The sequence below is a fragment of the Macrobrachium nipponense genome, chromosome 1 (genome assembly GCF_015104395.2).
Source record: "Macrobrachium nipponense isolate FS-2020 chromosome 1, ASM1510439v2, whole genome shotgun sequence".
Lineage (NCBI taxonomy): Eukaryota > Metazoa > Arthropoda > Malacostraca > Decapoda > Palaemonidae > Macrobrachium > Macrobrachium nipponense.
The window spans coordinates 171,378,092-171,392,726 of NC_087200.1; the positions used below are offsets into that span (position 1 = coordinate 171,378,092).

At 43.3% G+C, this 14,635-nt stretch overlaps 1 protein-coding gene across 1 annotated transcript in view; it reads right to left on the bottom strand.

The window, feature by feature from the left end:
* LOC135219826 (thyroid receptor-interacting protein 6-like) overlaps positions 1 to 14,635 on the bottom strand; it is a 195,927-nt gene that overhangs the window by 159,054 nt on the left and 22,238 nt on the right. The window contains 1 exon segment of the mRNA XM_064256924.1: positions 6,310 to 6,507. Within this exon segment, the coding sequence (XP_064112994.1) occupies positions 6,310 to 6,474 (165 nt within the window). The 5' untranslated portion in view covers positions 6,475 to 6,507.

A 14,635-nucleotide genomic window follows, 5' to 3' on the forward strand; every position in this document is an offset into this window, starting at 1 on the left:
GTATCTCCAGGCTCCCCAAGACTCAACACCCTATATTATCAAGGTGAAGAGATAGAGGATAGAAGGAATACGCCCTATGCTTCTTCCCCCAAAACCATGCCAGCCACTGGCAACAGACCCATGGTACTGCAGTTTTAAAGACTGTTTCCAATCAAGTAAATAAGAGTTGCAAACAGTATAGATTTACACTTCCAATAGGTGGACTTTAGAATCGCGGAGACAGACAAGTTATGACTAAAAAACGAGATAGCAAAAGCTCTAATTTCATGGGTCTTGACTTTAAAAGCAGGTAAAAAGTCCTCCCAAATCCTTGAGTTTGCCTCAGAGATAAGGTCTCTTAACAAGAATGACAATGCACTCTTGAAAAGGGGTAAGGAAGGATTTTTTACAAAGCACCCGTGGTTGCTAAAGGGGCCTTGGATCCTCTTGGTCCTATCCAGGTAACACCTCAATGCTCTTACAAGGCAAAGAGTTCTTTCCTCTTCTTCTGGGCCAAGACTATCCATCAAATTCTTGATGGTGAAAGAATCGGACCAGGGCTTAGAAGGAATCTCATTCTTTGTCAGAAAACCAAGAGCAAATGAACAGACTGTCTCACCTTGAGAGAACCCAACTCTTTTTATCTATGGCCTGCAGCTCGCTGACTCTTTTGCCTGTAGCCAAAGCAACAAGAAACAGGGTTTTCCTCATCAAATCTTTGAATGAAATGGAGCAACGGGGCACAAAAGGAGGGCCTGACAGCCACTTTAGAACTACGTCCCAAGTTCCAGGCAACTGAGTCTGTCTTCCTCTGCTTAACCATGTTGAAGGATTTCATTACATCACTAATATCCTGATTAGACAACAAATCCAGACCTCTGTGTCTAAAATCAGAACCCAGCATGGCCCTGTATCCTTTAATAGAAGACAAACCTCTACATATGATTAAAAAGAGCATAAAATCTGCAATCTGCATTACAGAGGTTTGAGAAGAAGAGACATTATGTCTTCTACGCCAGCTGTGGAGTACTGCCCACTTGGCCTGGTAGACCCAACAAGAAGACTGAATTCTACACTTTGCAATTGCCTCTGCAGCTGATCTTGAAAAGCCCTTAACCCTGACGAGTCTCCTGACAGTCCAAAGTCTGTCAGAGCAAGAGCAGATAGTCCTTGGTGGAATCGTTGGAAATGCGGCTGTCTGAGACTACTTGGTCTCTGTGGAAGGAGTCATGGGAAGTTCACTAGAAGCCTGAGGAGGTTCAGGAACTACTCCTTCAGAGGCCAGAATGGCGCTATTAGGGTCATTGATATACTATTGCAATGGACTAAAAACTTGTTTAAAACTTCCCTGACCATGATGCTGAATGGTGGGAAGGTATACAGGTCCAAGTGTGACCAATCCTGGAGCATGGTATCCATTGCCCATGCCAGAGGGTCTGGGACTGGAGAGCAAAACATTGGGAGGTGACGATTCCTCGACTTTGCAAAGAGGTCTACAAATGGTTTTCCCCACAGTTTCCACAGGTCAGTGCATACCTGTGGATCTAGAGTTCCCTCTGTGAGTAAGACCTGCTTGCGATGAATTAGCCTGTCTGCTAAAACATTCAACTTTCCTTGAGCGAACTGCATGAATATCTTGGTCTGATTCTTCTTTGTCCAAAGAAGGAGGTTCCTTGTTGCTTTGCAGAGGGAGAAGAAGTTAGTACCTACCTGTCTCTTGATGTAAGAGAGAGCAGTGGTGATGTCCGAGTGGACATCTACTGTCTTGCTGAAAGTCGCTGTTGCGTTCAATTCTCTTACGTTGATGTGAAGTTTCCTCTTTTCCAGGGCCCAATCCCGTAAACTTCCATGTCTTCCAGACCTGATGTGTTTGAGTACAAGGCTAGGCTGGGGTTCAAAGGAAGGAGTAACGTCCCCTCTAAAAGAATTCCTTCTGATAGCCACCACTGCAGGTCCTTCTTGATTACTGGAGTTATAGGAAACACAAACGAGTCCAGGTGAATTTTCCTGTGGCAAGTGGCCTTCAGGAAGAATTGCAGTATCCTCATATGGAATCTTCCTAAACTGACAAACTTCTCGATGGACGAGTGTGTTCCTAAAAGACTCATCCATTTGTTGGCTGACATGATGGGAGAGAGAGAAAGCTGTGCATCATCTAAAGGCAAGGTTTGACTCTTTTGGTAGACTTAAAAAGCCAGAAAATGCAGTCTACCGTCCCAAAATAAAGAATTACTACTCAAGTCAGTCAGTTGGAACTTTTGCATGTTGACAAGTAATCCCAGCTCCTAGACGAGGAGGGTCTTCTGTAGGTTCTCTGTGCAATTCTTCTTTGAAGGAGAGCGAAGGAGCCAATCATCTAGATACATGGAGATGCTCATGAACACGAGGTGTAGCCACTTTGTGAGAGGGGCGAGAACATGAGTAAACACTTGGGAAGCTGTAGAGATGCCAAAGCAGAGCCTGAAAATGAGAAACTCTGTCCTTGAACACAAACCTCAGGTACTTTCTGGAGTTCGGATGTACAGGGACATGGAAGTACGCATCCTTCATATTGATGGTTACCATCCAATCAGCCAGGTGAATGAATGACGAGCCTGATTGGTTTGTTTCTATTTTGAATTTCATCGTATGATCGAAGTAATTCCAAGCGCTGACGTCAAAGACAGGTTTCCAACCCACCGATGAATTGGGGACAACAAACAGATGGTTGTAAAAACCATCAGTGCTGACATCCTCGACTACTTCTACAGCTCTCTTCCTGAGAAGGGAAGAGAATTCTTCCGAAAGGGCCGAATACCTCTCTGACCCCACTAAGTAAGCTGTCAATGTGATGGGTGTCGACACTAAGGGAGGATTCTCCTTAAACAGGATGGAGTATCCCTCACTCAGAACCTTTAAAAGCCATTGCTCTATGCCTCTGATTTCCCCTTTCTCCCAAAAATGGAGAAGTATGGCTCCTACTGGTATATGGAGGACTGGGTCTTCACTTCCAAGAGGAAGGCTTGGTGGAGGTCTTAACTGATCTGATCGAGAGCATGTTCACTCGAGGTATGGACTGGAACCTTGATCTACTGCCACAAAAGGGCTACCATTGGAGAGGGGAGGCCAACTTGGTGCCAAACAAACCAACTCCTTAGGTGCTTGGCTGACTGAGCCAGGATACATATTGGTTGGACTTTTTCGGAGGTCTGAGGCTAACTCCTGAACTATGGTCTGGGGAAAGAGATGATGGTGATCCAATGGCAAGAAAAGGAGAGCTGATTTCTGGGTAGCAGTGACCCTCTTGGTAGTAAAAGAGCACCAAAGTTCCCTCTTCTTCAGAAGCCCCAGAGAAAACAAAGTAGCCACTTCCAGGGAGCCGTCCCAGATGGCTTTGTCCACTCATGAAAGGACACCAAGCCAGTCTGAAGAAGTCCCCTGCCAGGTCGCAACAGCTTTCTATCTTCTTGACGAGTGCTTCTATAGTCCAACCTAAAAAACTTGATACTCTAAACACTTTAAAAAATGTTCTTCACCAGATGGTCAAGCTCTGTCGATGAGAACACGATCATCGCCGACGCAAAAGCCGATCTGTGAGACAAATCAATAAGGCCGGAGAAGTTCCCCTAGGAGGAGGTAGTGACTCGCAAAGAACGAACTTCTCCAGTGGTGTAAGAAAAGTACCTCCAAGGCGAAAGTCGAGAGAGACAGGGATAGAAGACAGCCTTGCCTTGCTCTCTCTTCTCCGAGAGCCACACTCCAATCTCACTCAAGGCTTTCCTTGACAAGGAGGAAAGCACCATCTTGGGAAGCCTTGAACACTTGTCAGGCTGGTTCCTCATCATAAAGGTAGATGCAGGAGAAGTTGGGACAGCTGGAGTGAAGAAAGTCAGAAAGCTCACCAAAACATATGAGGAGAGCTGCTTAAGCTGTGGGTGGAGGTTCCTGGTTAAGAACTTCATCATTTGACAAAATCAAGGAAGGAATCAAGTTTGATGAAGACTTTGCTACCGCAGGCACCTTCTGTAAAAGGCCCAAAATGTCACCGAGTTGGCACAGATGGGCGCCAGCGTGGGATCATGCACCATGGGTGCGGGAGAACCCGAAGCGGACAGCTGAGGAAGTGGCACTGGGCGCTTGGGAGCTGGAGCCAAGCAAACTGGAGATAGTGTTGGTGCTTGAAGACTGGAGCTGAGCACTCTGGAGAAGCAGATGGGCACTCTATGATCAATGGGTGCATTGGAGAATACAACGGGTGCTTTGGTGCCAAATACTGGCACTCTGGAGAAAAGCATTCTGAACTGTCCCAGTAACTACATGAAGGCTCGGGTTCCTTGAACCGCTTACAGGGAAGCAGAAAACAGCAATCCACAACAGCTACACACCTCTTCAGAGGCCGAGACTCGTCAGGAAAGCACTGGAATCCATACCACTAAAGGATAACATGCACACCCATTTGGACGTCTTTTCAATGGTTGTCTGCTAAAGCCTGGGATTGGACAACAGACTTGACTAAGGGGGGCAAACCCCACCAACCTCCCTTGGACTTCCAGTAAGCCTCCTCCCATGTTTAGTGGAGTCTAAGAGGGACCTTTGTTTAAGAGCGTCAGTGGGGCGAGCAGCCACCTCCTCCACTGACACTGCACTTGCAACTTTATCACTTACTTTGTCCACAAGGATCTTAATGGATACCCCTAATTAGGCCACAATATTCACTATGAGATCAAATTTCTGGTCAATCTGGCTTCCAAACTGGCAATGGGATTGGGGTCGCAAGCATGGGAGCATAAAAAAGTAGGTGGTAGAGTCAGAGGGCTGGTAATAGGAGAAAAGGCAGTTATAGAAGATAAAACACAATTTGGCTACACACAACTTAGAAGTAGACTTCACACGAGCTAAAGTTCCTAGCTACAGCTCTAGCAGCCGTCTTTCCTTTCACGACTCTCCTAAGCTTGTCTAAATGAGCCTTTAACACCTTAAACTCAACATGATCCCAGTCCCTGCATTCAACACAAGTCAAATCAATCGTGCCTACTTGTCCCCTACAATTGATACAAATGGTACGAGAATCATTTGAGGCCTTCATCAGTCTAGTCTTGCAGCCTTTGCTGCAAAAACGAATATCAGATGCATTAGTCAGACAGTCTGTGAAAAAAATTAATCAATGAAAAAATCATGCCCTAAAATCCAAAACTAACTACTCTAAGTAACACAAAGGCTACCAAAAGTAAGAATACTCCACCAATATGGAAAGAATATACAACCATACAGCGATAAAGTTCCAAAAGAAAGCTGCTCATACAGTCATTAACTGGCAGAAACGAATTGAGCTCTTCAGCTGTGTTGAACTTATTCTTCCCTGAAAGTTGGGGGGGGGGGGGGGGGGGGGTGGGGGGGGGCACTAGTCACCTACACAAAAAACAATAGAAGTGCTGCAGCAAATTTCAAAATTTAAGCTGCCACGTGAGTTGAAACATTAGCTACATAATTATTTGGCAAGTTATTTATGTGAAAATTACAAGTAAAATATATGTAACTTAACTTTCAGCCATAAAAATGTTTCAATAGAAAAATACTTTGTGGCAAAACTTTTGGGAGAGCACCAGAGATGTTTCCAAAATTCATGGAATAATAACCAATCTTGATCTATACAATTGTTGGGATTCTCTAGATTATTCTCAAAGTACTTAAAAAAATTGTAACTAATGTTTGTTTAGCCTTAGAAAATGTACCACTTAAATTAGCTAGGATTTTTCCTTCAGTAATCATGGAGGCATAAAAGAATTTAGGAGCAGGTATTAAAATCTGTCCTGTGGTCTGATTTATTGCTATATTCCTGCCCAATCCATAACTTTACATTCTACAAGACAATCAGTCATCAAAATCTTGGTAACAATAGTCTATGTAAGCAGCTCTCTCTCTCTCTCTCTCTCTCTCTCTCTCTCTCTCTCTCTCTCATCTTCACAATAGTTGTAATACATATCATCTTTATAAGTATTTCATGATTTACACACTTATTACCAGATGACATTAATTCCCTTTTATAACTTTAATATTTCCATTTTTATCCTCCTATTACTGGTGAGGTAAAAAATTTCATAAGAGTAAATAAAGAAATGGCTGATCACAAACAACAAATATACAAGTGACAGTTCAAAGGTATCTCACTGTGTACTAGTCAGGTCTATCAAAACCTAACCTTACATAAGCCAAATTACCAGTACCAGTAATATTTTTTTTTGGAAGACAGCACAGATCAGTTGAAGTTTTGAAGTTTGTTTCGTCCCCCAAAAAAATTGTGACAAAAAAGTATACATATTATAAGCAACAATAATACCAGAACATACTTACAAGAATTTGCATCTGTGAATGAGGAACACTGCCAGACTTCTTTGGCTTTGGAGGAACTTCAGGCCCCACTTTCTTTCCCCCACTTGGGGAATAATGTTGTGGAGAAGCATTGTTAAGGTGGAGACGGCTTAGTTCTTCCGCCACGTTACTGTACTGGTTGTACATGGTGAGGTATTTAAGTTCCCAGTCTCTCACTAACTCTGCAATAAAAATGGAAAACATGTTATAAATGGGATAAGAATAATCATATTTGTGTGAAAATACATACATAAAGCTTGACTTCATAATAGACTCAGTGCCTGCCTAATTGCCTGAGAGAGAGAGAGAGACCTTATCTTACAGACCTTACATCTTGTTCGGGTTGCCCCAGGTCCCTCAGTGTGAGGCACCTCTAATGTCTACCAGAGAGTTGCTAGTACATCTTCTGGTATATTTTGCATCTTCCAATCTTGGATGGTCTGGGATGCAGTTTAGATATTTGTCGAGCTTATGCTTAAACACATCTACGCTCACTCCTGTTATATTCCTCAGATGAGCTGGCAACGCATTGAATAGACGCTGCATTATCGATGCTGGTGCGTAGTGGATTAATGTCCTGTGTGCTTTCCTTATTTTTCCTGGTATAGTTTTGGGCACTATTAATCTACCTCTGCTTGCTCTTTCTGATATTTTTAGCTCCATGATGTTTTCAGCTATTCCTTCTATCTGTTTCCATGCCTGAATTATCATGTAGCGTTCTCTTCTCCTTTCTAGACTATATAATTTTAAGGATTGTAGTCTTTCCCAGTAGTCAAGGTCCTTAACTTCTTCTATTCTAGCTGTAAAGGACCTTTGTACACACTCTATTTGTGCAATATCCTTTTGATAGTGTGGGTACAATATCATATTGCAATATTCAAGTGGACTACGAACATATGTTTTATAAAGCATAATCATGTGTTCAGCTTTTCTTGTTTTGAAGTGCCGTAACAACATTCCCATTTTTGCTTTACATTTTGCCAATAGAATTGCTATTTGATCGTTGCATAACATGTTCCTATTCATCATCACACCAAGGTCTTTAACTGCTTCCTTATTTGTGATTGTCTCATTATTAGGTCCCCTATATGCATATAGCTTTCCTTCTCTGTCTCCATAGTTTATTGATTCAAATTTATCAGAGTTAAATACCATCCTATTTACCTCTGCCCAATCATATACTTTGTTAAGGTCTCTTTGTAGCGCGTTCCTATCTTCATCACAAGTAATTTCTCTACTTATTCTTGTGTCATCGGCAAAACTACTCACTACCGAGTCCTTAACATTACTGTCTATGTCTGCAATCATAATAACAAACAGTAATGCAGCTAACACCGTACCTTGTAGCACACCGGAATTACCTTAGCTTCATCCGATTTCTCATCGTTTGCAATAACTATCTGTTTTCTGTTGTGTAAAAATTCTTTTAACCATCTTCCTACTTTATCCACTATATTATGTTTTCTAATTTTTTTCGCTAATATATTATGGTCTACCTTGTCAAAAGCTTTTGCAAAGTCTAGATGAACCACATATGTTTCATTTCCGCTTTTCATATTTTTGTATATGTTTTCACGGTGGACTAACAGTTGGGTTTGTGTACTTTTTCCGGTACGAAACCATGTTGTCCTATATTAAACAGATTATTTTTTATTAAATGTTTCATAATATTTTTCTTCATTACCCTTTCATACACTTTCATAATATGTGATGTTAGACTCACAGGCCTATAATTACTTTCCTCTAGTCTTGATCCACTTTTGAATGTAGGGGTAATATATGCTAATTTGTGCTCATCATAAATCGTGCCTGTATCTACACTTTGTCTTAATAATATTGCAAGTGGCTTTGCGATAGAATGAACTACTTTCTTTAACAAAATAGCAGGAACTCCATCAGGCCCTGCTGCAGCTCCATTTTTAATTTCATTAATAGCCTGCACAATATCAGCTTCATTAATATCTATGTCAGCTAAATATTCACTATTTTCGTCCCTTACTTCTATATCATTATCTCATTATCTATTGTAAGGGGTGAATTCTCTCTTATATCGTTCTGCCAATATGTTGCAAATTTCCTTTTTTTCATTCGTTAATCTCCCTTCAATTCTTAGAGGGCCTATTTCTATTCTTCTTTTATTCATCTTTTTCGTGTATGAGTATAATAATTTGAGGCTGTGCTTGATATTTATTAGGGTTTTTTTCCAAGTCCCGTTTTTCATTTTCTTTTGATTGTATAATCTTTTGTTCTGCATTTTCTATCTTACTTTTTAGTTTCTATAACTTATTTCCATGCATTTTTTTCTTTTGCAAGACCTTTTTTCCACTTTCTGATTTTCTGGAACAAGATCCTTCTGTCTCTTGGTATGCATGACTGATGTTTACTTTTTCTTCTTCGGTATATATTTATTCCACTATTTTCTCTATATTTTATATAATATCTCCGTATTTACCCTTATGTCATCACTTACGAAAATGTTATCCCAATCTTTGTTTAATTCTTCATTTATTTCTGACCATTTTATTTTTTACTGTAGAAGTTGTATTTTCCATATCCTTCCCACTTTTTCATTTCTTGCTTATCTCCGTTTTCACTTGCTTTGGAATGGACTGTTAATTCTATGACATTATGGTCTGAAACACTCGCATTATAAACTATTATTTCTCTAACATAATTCATCTCGTTCACAAATACTACTAGGTCTAAAGTATTTTCCTTTCTTGTTGGCAGGTGATTTATTTGTTGAATGTTGTATTCTAGTAGCATATCTAATAGCTTTTCAAATTGCCTCTTATCTTCTGCACTACTATTACTCTCTTTTTTTATATGTATAAGTACAACCACAATCTCTATTCGTTCTTTCTTTCCAGTCTAACGAAAGGAAAGTTGAAGTCTCCAGAGAGGAGAATAGTCCAGTCCTTTGTGATTTTCTACATATATCATCCAATTTTATCTATTATTAAGTCAAAACTCTTTAGTATTAGGAGTCTATATATTACTATGTTCATTAATTTTTCAGATTCAAATTCTACCGCTATTAGTTCACATTCTGAGTTACTATATTTCTCATATATTTTTCCTTGTTTTTTGTCTTTCCCATATATTGCGATTCCCCCTTGATTTCTATTTTTTCTACCAGTCTCTTGGGAATACCAGGTTTCACTTACGTATATTCATTATATCTATTTTCTTTTCAATTTGGGTTAGTTCTTCTAAGTGCTCTATTTTTCTTTTTGAGTTATTCGTAACTAAACCCTGCGCATTCATCACTATGATGGTTTGCGTGTTTTCTCCTTCATTTAATATGGGTAATAATAAGGATTTTCCCATGTCTCTTTCCTGTTCTGGTATGTTGTTCTTTTTTCATTTCCAGAAATTCTGACATTAAAAAATCCAACTTTTCCATAATATTTGAACTTCCTTCATCATAATTATTCATTTTGTGTCTGAATCTGCAATCTTGCATAAAAATGATATTGTAATGATACAATTAAGTTTGTTCATACTTACCTGGCAGATATATATATAGCTGTATTTTTCCGAATCCGACAGAAATTTAAACACTTACGACACACGCAGTGGGAGTCAGGTGGTTAGTACCCATTCCCGCCGCTGGGAGGCGGGTATCAGGAATCATTCCCATTTTCTATTCATAATTTTTGTTTTTTATTTCCACTGTCTCCTGGAGGGGAGGTGGGTGGGTACTGATTATATATATCTGCCAGGTAAGTATGAACAAACTTAATTGTATCATTACAATATCATTTTGTTCATGAAACTTACCTGTCAGATATATATATAGCTGAATCCCACCTTTGGTGGTGGGAGTAGACAGAATAGAAGATTTTAGGAAACATATATATGCAGATAATTGATATCTTGATTCCTTACCTGTTAGCATAGCTGACTTCGTGGTTACTGCCGCGTAAGTCTGCTTGTGCTACTAGAGTTGCCAGCGAGGTAGAGACCTATATAGCTGGTGCACTCCAGATGATCTGTCAACAGGGGCGAGACCACGACGTGACTAGACCATTGACCATACAAATGAGGGCAACGAAGTAAAAACCAAACCACCTGGCGTAGCCTACCAAAAGTATCCCACATAGACTAAGCTAATGGAAGGGAGATCCGCCGCAGGCGGTCAACCCCACAACCATAACACAAGTTAAAAACTCCCCTAAACCATTAAAGGATAGGATGAGCGCTACCTCCTGCCCCCAAAACAGTGTCTGCAGCGACGTATGGTCCGACGCGAGTAACAATTTTCGTATGTTGCTTTCACCTCCCGCAGGTAGTGTGAAGCGAACACCGAATTGCTTCGCCAATAAGTGGCGCCCAAAACCAAAAGTCTTTGATTGCCATATTTTTGTGAAAAGCCACCGAAGTAGCAATAGCCCTCAACTCGTGGGCTTTCACTTTCAGAAGCTCCATGTCACTTTCACTACACGTTTCATGGGCTTCCTTACCCGTACTTCTTAAGAAGAACGCCAGTGCATTCTTCGACATCGGAAGATCTGGTTTTTTCACAGAGCACCACAAGTTCTCCGAAGAACACCTCTGCATGCTCTGGTTCTCTGCAAATAAAACTTGAGAGCCCTGACAGGACACAGGACTCTCTCAGCTTCAGGTCCCACTAGCTCCGACAACCCCTTGATCTCGAACGTTCTCGGCCAAGGGTTGGAAGGGTTCTCGTTCTTTGCTAAGAACGTAGGACTTAAGGAACAACTGCACTATGATCCTTGAACCCAATATGCTTGCTTATGACTTGAATTTCGCTAACCCTCTTCGCCGTCGCCAGAGCGGTTAGGAAAATGGTCTCTTAGTAAGATCCTAAGCGAGGCTAAATGGAGCGGTTCAAATTGACTCGACATGAGAAACTTCAGTACCACGTCTAAGTTCCACGATGGTACTTTAGGTTGGAGAACTTTCACAGTCTCAAATGATCTAATGAGATCATGAATGTCTCTATCATTCGCTAAGTCGAGTCCTCTATGTCTGAAGACCACAGAAAGCACGCTTCTGTAGCCTTTAATCGTGGGAACGGCTAGTTTCGCTTCTTTCCTAAGGTGAAGAAGGCAAATCTGCTATCTGGCTCACAGAGGTTGAGGTGTGGAGGAAATGCCCTTCCTTCTGCAACCAACTTCTAAAGACAGCCCACTTTGATTGGTAAAACTGCGATTGAGGAGGGCCTCCTTGCTGTGGCAATCGCCGTTGCCACAGGTCTTGAAAAAACAAAAACCCCTCGCTCTGGCCAACTTCTGATAGTCTGAACGCAGTCAGACTCAGAGCGGGGAGGTTTTTTGTACTACTCCGAAGTGGGGCTGTCTGAGTAGATCTTTCCTTAGGGGCAGAGTCCTCGGAAAGTCTACTAGGAAGGACATCACCTCCGTGAACCAGTCGGCCGACTGGCCAGAAGGGGGCGATGAGGGTCATTCTCGCTCCTTCTGATGCAGCGAACTTCCTCACTACTTCCCCGAGGATTTTGAATGGGGGAAAAGCGTAAATGTCTAGTCCCGACCAATTCCACAGTAGGGCGTCTACTGCCACTGCTCCCGGGTCCAGAACTGGGGAGCAATACAGCGGAAGTCTCTTCGTTCGTCGGGAAGTTGCGAAAACGTCCACATGATGACGTCCCCACAGCTCCCATAGCGCCTGGCATACTTCCTGATGAAGGGTCCATTCCGTCGGCAGAAGCTGTCCGTTGCCGACTGAGAAGGTCCGCTCGCACGTTTTCCAAGCCTGACAAACCTTGTCAGAATCGTGACGTATTGCGACTTCGCCCAAATCAGGATATTCCTCGCGATGACGAACAGAGAATGAGAGTGAGTTCCCCCCTGTTTCCTGAGGTATGCCAAGGCTGTGTGTTGTCCGAGTTTATCTGAACCACTTTGCTGGAGACTTCCTCCTCGAAGAACCTTAGAGCGAGGTAAACCGCTGAGAGTTCTTTTAGGTTGATGTGCCAGGACACCTGTTCCCCTCTCCAGGTGCCTGACACTTCTCTCCCTCCCAGTGTTGCTCCCCAACCCGTGGAGGACGCGTCGGGAGAACAACACTAGGTCGGGGTTCCGAAGCTTGAGCGAAAGTCCTTCCGCAAGCTTCTTTGGATCCAACCATCATTTGAGGTGCTTTTTCACTTCTTCCGTCAAAAACAAGACCTCTTCTAGATCCTGTTTGCGTGACCAATTGCTTGAGAGGAGAACTGAAGTGGTCGGAGGTGCAACCTTCCCAGGAGAAACAAACTTCTCCAGTGAGGAAATGGTCCCCAGCAGACTCATCCATTCCCTCACCGAGCATGTTTCTTCCCTAGAAAGGCCGACACTTTGTCCAGGGCATGAAGTTGTCGCCCCTGGGACGGAAAAAGCCCGAAAAGCCACTGAGGTCCATCTGAATCCCCAGATAGGATAAGGATTGAGAAGGAGTCAGATGCGACTTCGAGATTCACCAGAAGTCCAGGGACTTCGCTAACGACAGAGTCGTGTGAGGTCCTTCAGACACCTGTCTTGCGATGAGGCTCGAATAAGCCAGTCGTCTAGGTAGAGAGAGATCCTTATTTCCGCAAGATGGAGGCACCTCGCAACGTTCTTCATAAGAACGGTGAACACCATCGCGCCGTGCTGAGACCGAAGCAGAGTGCCCTGAATTGGAAAATCTTCCCTTTCAGGACAAACCGCAGGTATTTCCTTGATCGGGGATGGATGGGGACGTGAAAGTATGCGTCCCTGAAGGTCTAACGAGACCATCCAATCCCCCGGTCTTAAAGCTGCAAGCACGGATTGAGGTGTTCTCCCATCTTGAACTTCTGTCTTGGTAACGAAGCGATTTAGACTGCTGACATCCAGAACGGGGCGCCACCCCCTGACTGCTTCGGCACTAGGAACAGACGGTTTTTGTAAAACCCGGAGAACCTCCGGTCGAAGACCTGTTCCACTGCCTGCTTCTCGATCATTTGATCTAGTAGATCGTGAAGCACTTTCTGCTTTTCTCCCTGATACGACGGAGACAAATCCTTTGGTGCGAAGACAGCGGGGTAACATCAGGAAAGGAATTCTGTACCCCTTCTTGACGATGTCCAGAGACCAAGCGTCGGCACCTCTCTCTTCCCAAGCTTCCGCGAAATGTAGAAGCCTGGCTCCTACCGGTGTCTGAAGGACTTCCCTCTCACTTCTTGCTCTTGGAAGGAGCGGGAGTCTTGCCTCTGAAAGAGCCTCTCCTCGACGGGGCTGGCTTCGAGGAAGAAGCGGATCGAAAGGGCTTCGACTTCTCAAAGCAGAGGACCCAGAAGACGAAGAAGTAGCAGGCTTCCTAGAAGACTGTGCCAGAAGGTCTTGAGTTGCTTTCTCCTGGAGACTAGCAGCTATGTCCTTTACCATAGACTGGGGGGAAGAGATGTTCTGAGAAAGGAGCGAAAAGAAGATCCGCTTTTTGCGCTGGTGAGACCGACTTTGCAGTAAAATTGCAAAAAAGTGCTCTTTTCTTAAGCAGTCCCGTGCTGAAATGAGCAGCCAATTCCTCAGAACCATCCCTGACGGCCTTGTCCATGCAAGACAATACACTGGACAGCTCCCCCCAGACTGATGGAATCAGAACTCCTGGACCTGGCATCCAATACTCCAGGCACCAGTCAAGAAAATTAAAGACCTCTATGTCCTGAAGAGGCCTTTAAGGTGAAAGTCTAACTCGCTATGTGTCCACGAGACCTTCGAGAAGACAAAAAAGATCTCTGGTGGCATCTACAATGCCTACCAAAGTCTCCTTGAGCTGAGGCTGGAAGCTTGACTCGACGTTTTCTCCCGTCTCATACCACATACCAGCTTTACCACCGAGTCTTGAAGGTGGTAAAGCGAAAGAGGTCTTGCCCGAAGCTTTCCTCTTTTCCATCCAATCATGGACCTTTCTAAAAGCTTGCTTCGTAGAAAGCGACTTCTTCATTCTCACAAAGCCCGAGATCTTAGCGCTTTTGAAGACGAAAACTGAGAGGGAGGAGTACGTGGAGCTTCAGGTTGGAAAGTGTCTGCAAAGACTGACTGAAGTAAACGAGTCAAAACCTTGTAGTCCGTCAAAACTGGAGCCAACTGCTGTTCTTCGTTCCACTTCGACGAAAGCGTCACTAACTTCCTCTTCAGACACTGGAGAAGTCGGAGGAAGTAAAGAAGAGTCCCGAGCTTTCTCAAAAGAGAAAGAACGCGAACAGGAAGAGTTCCCGCCTCCGCTTGTGCTTGCGGAAGTGGAAAACTGACGTCCGTAGGCGCGCGTTTGGCGTCCGAAGCCAATCTACTGGCGCCGACAGAAGCGCGCTCAAACGCCGCAG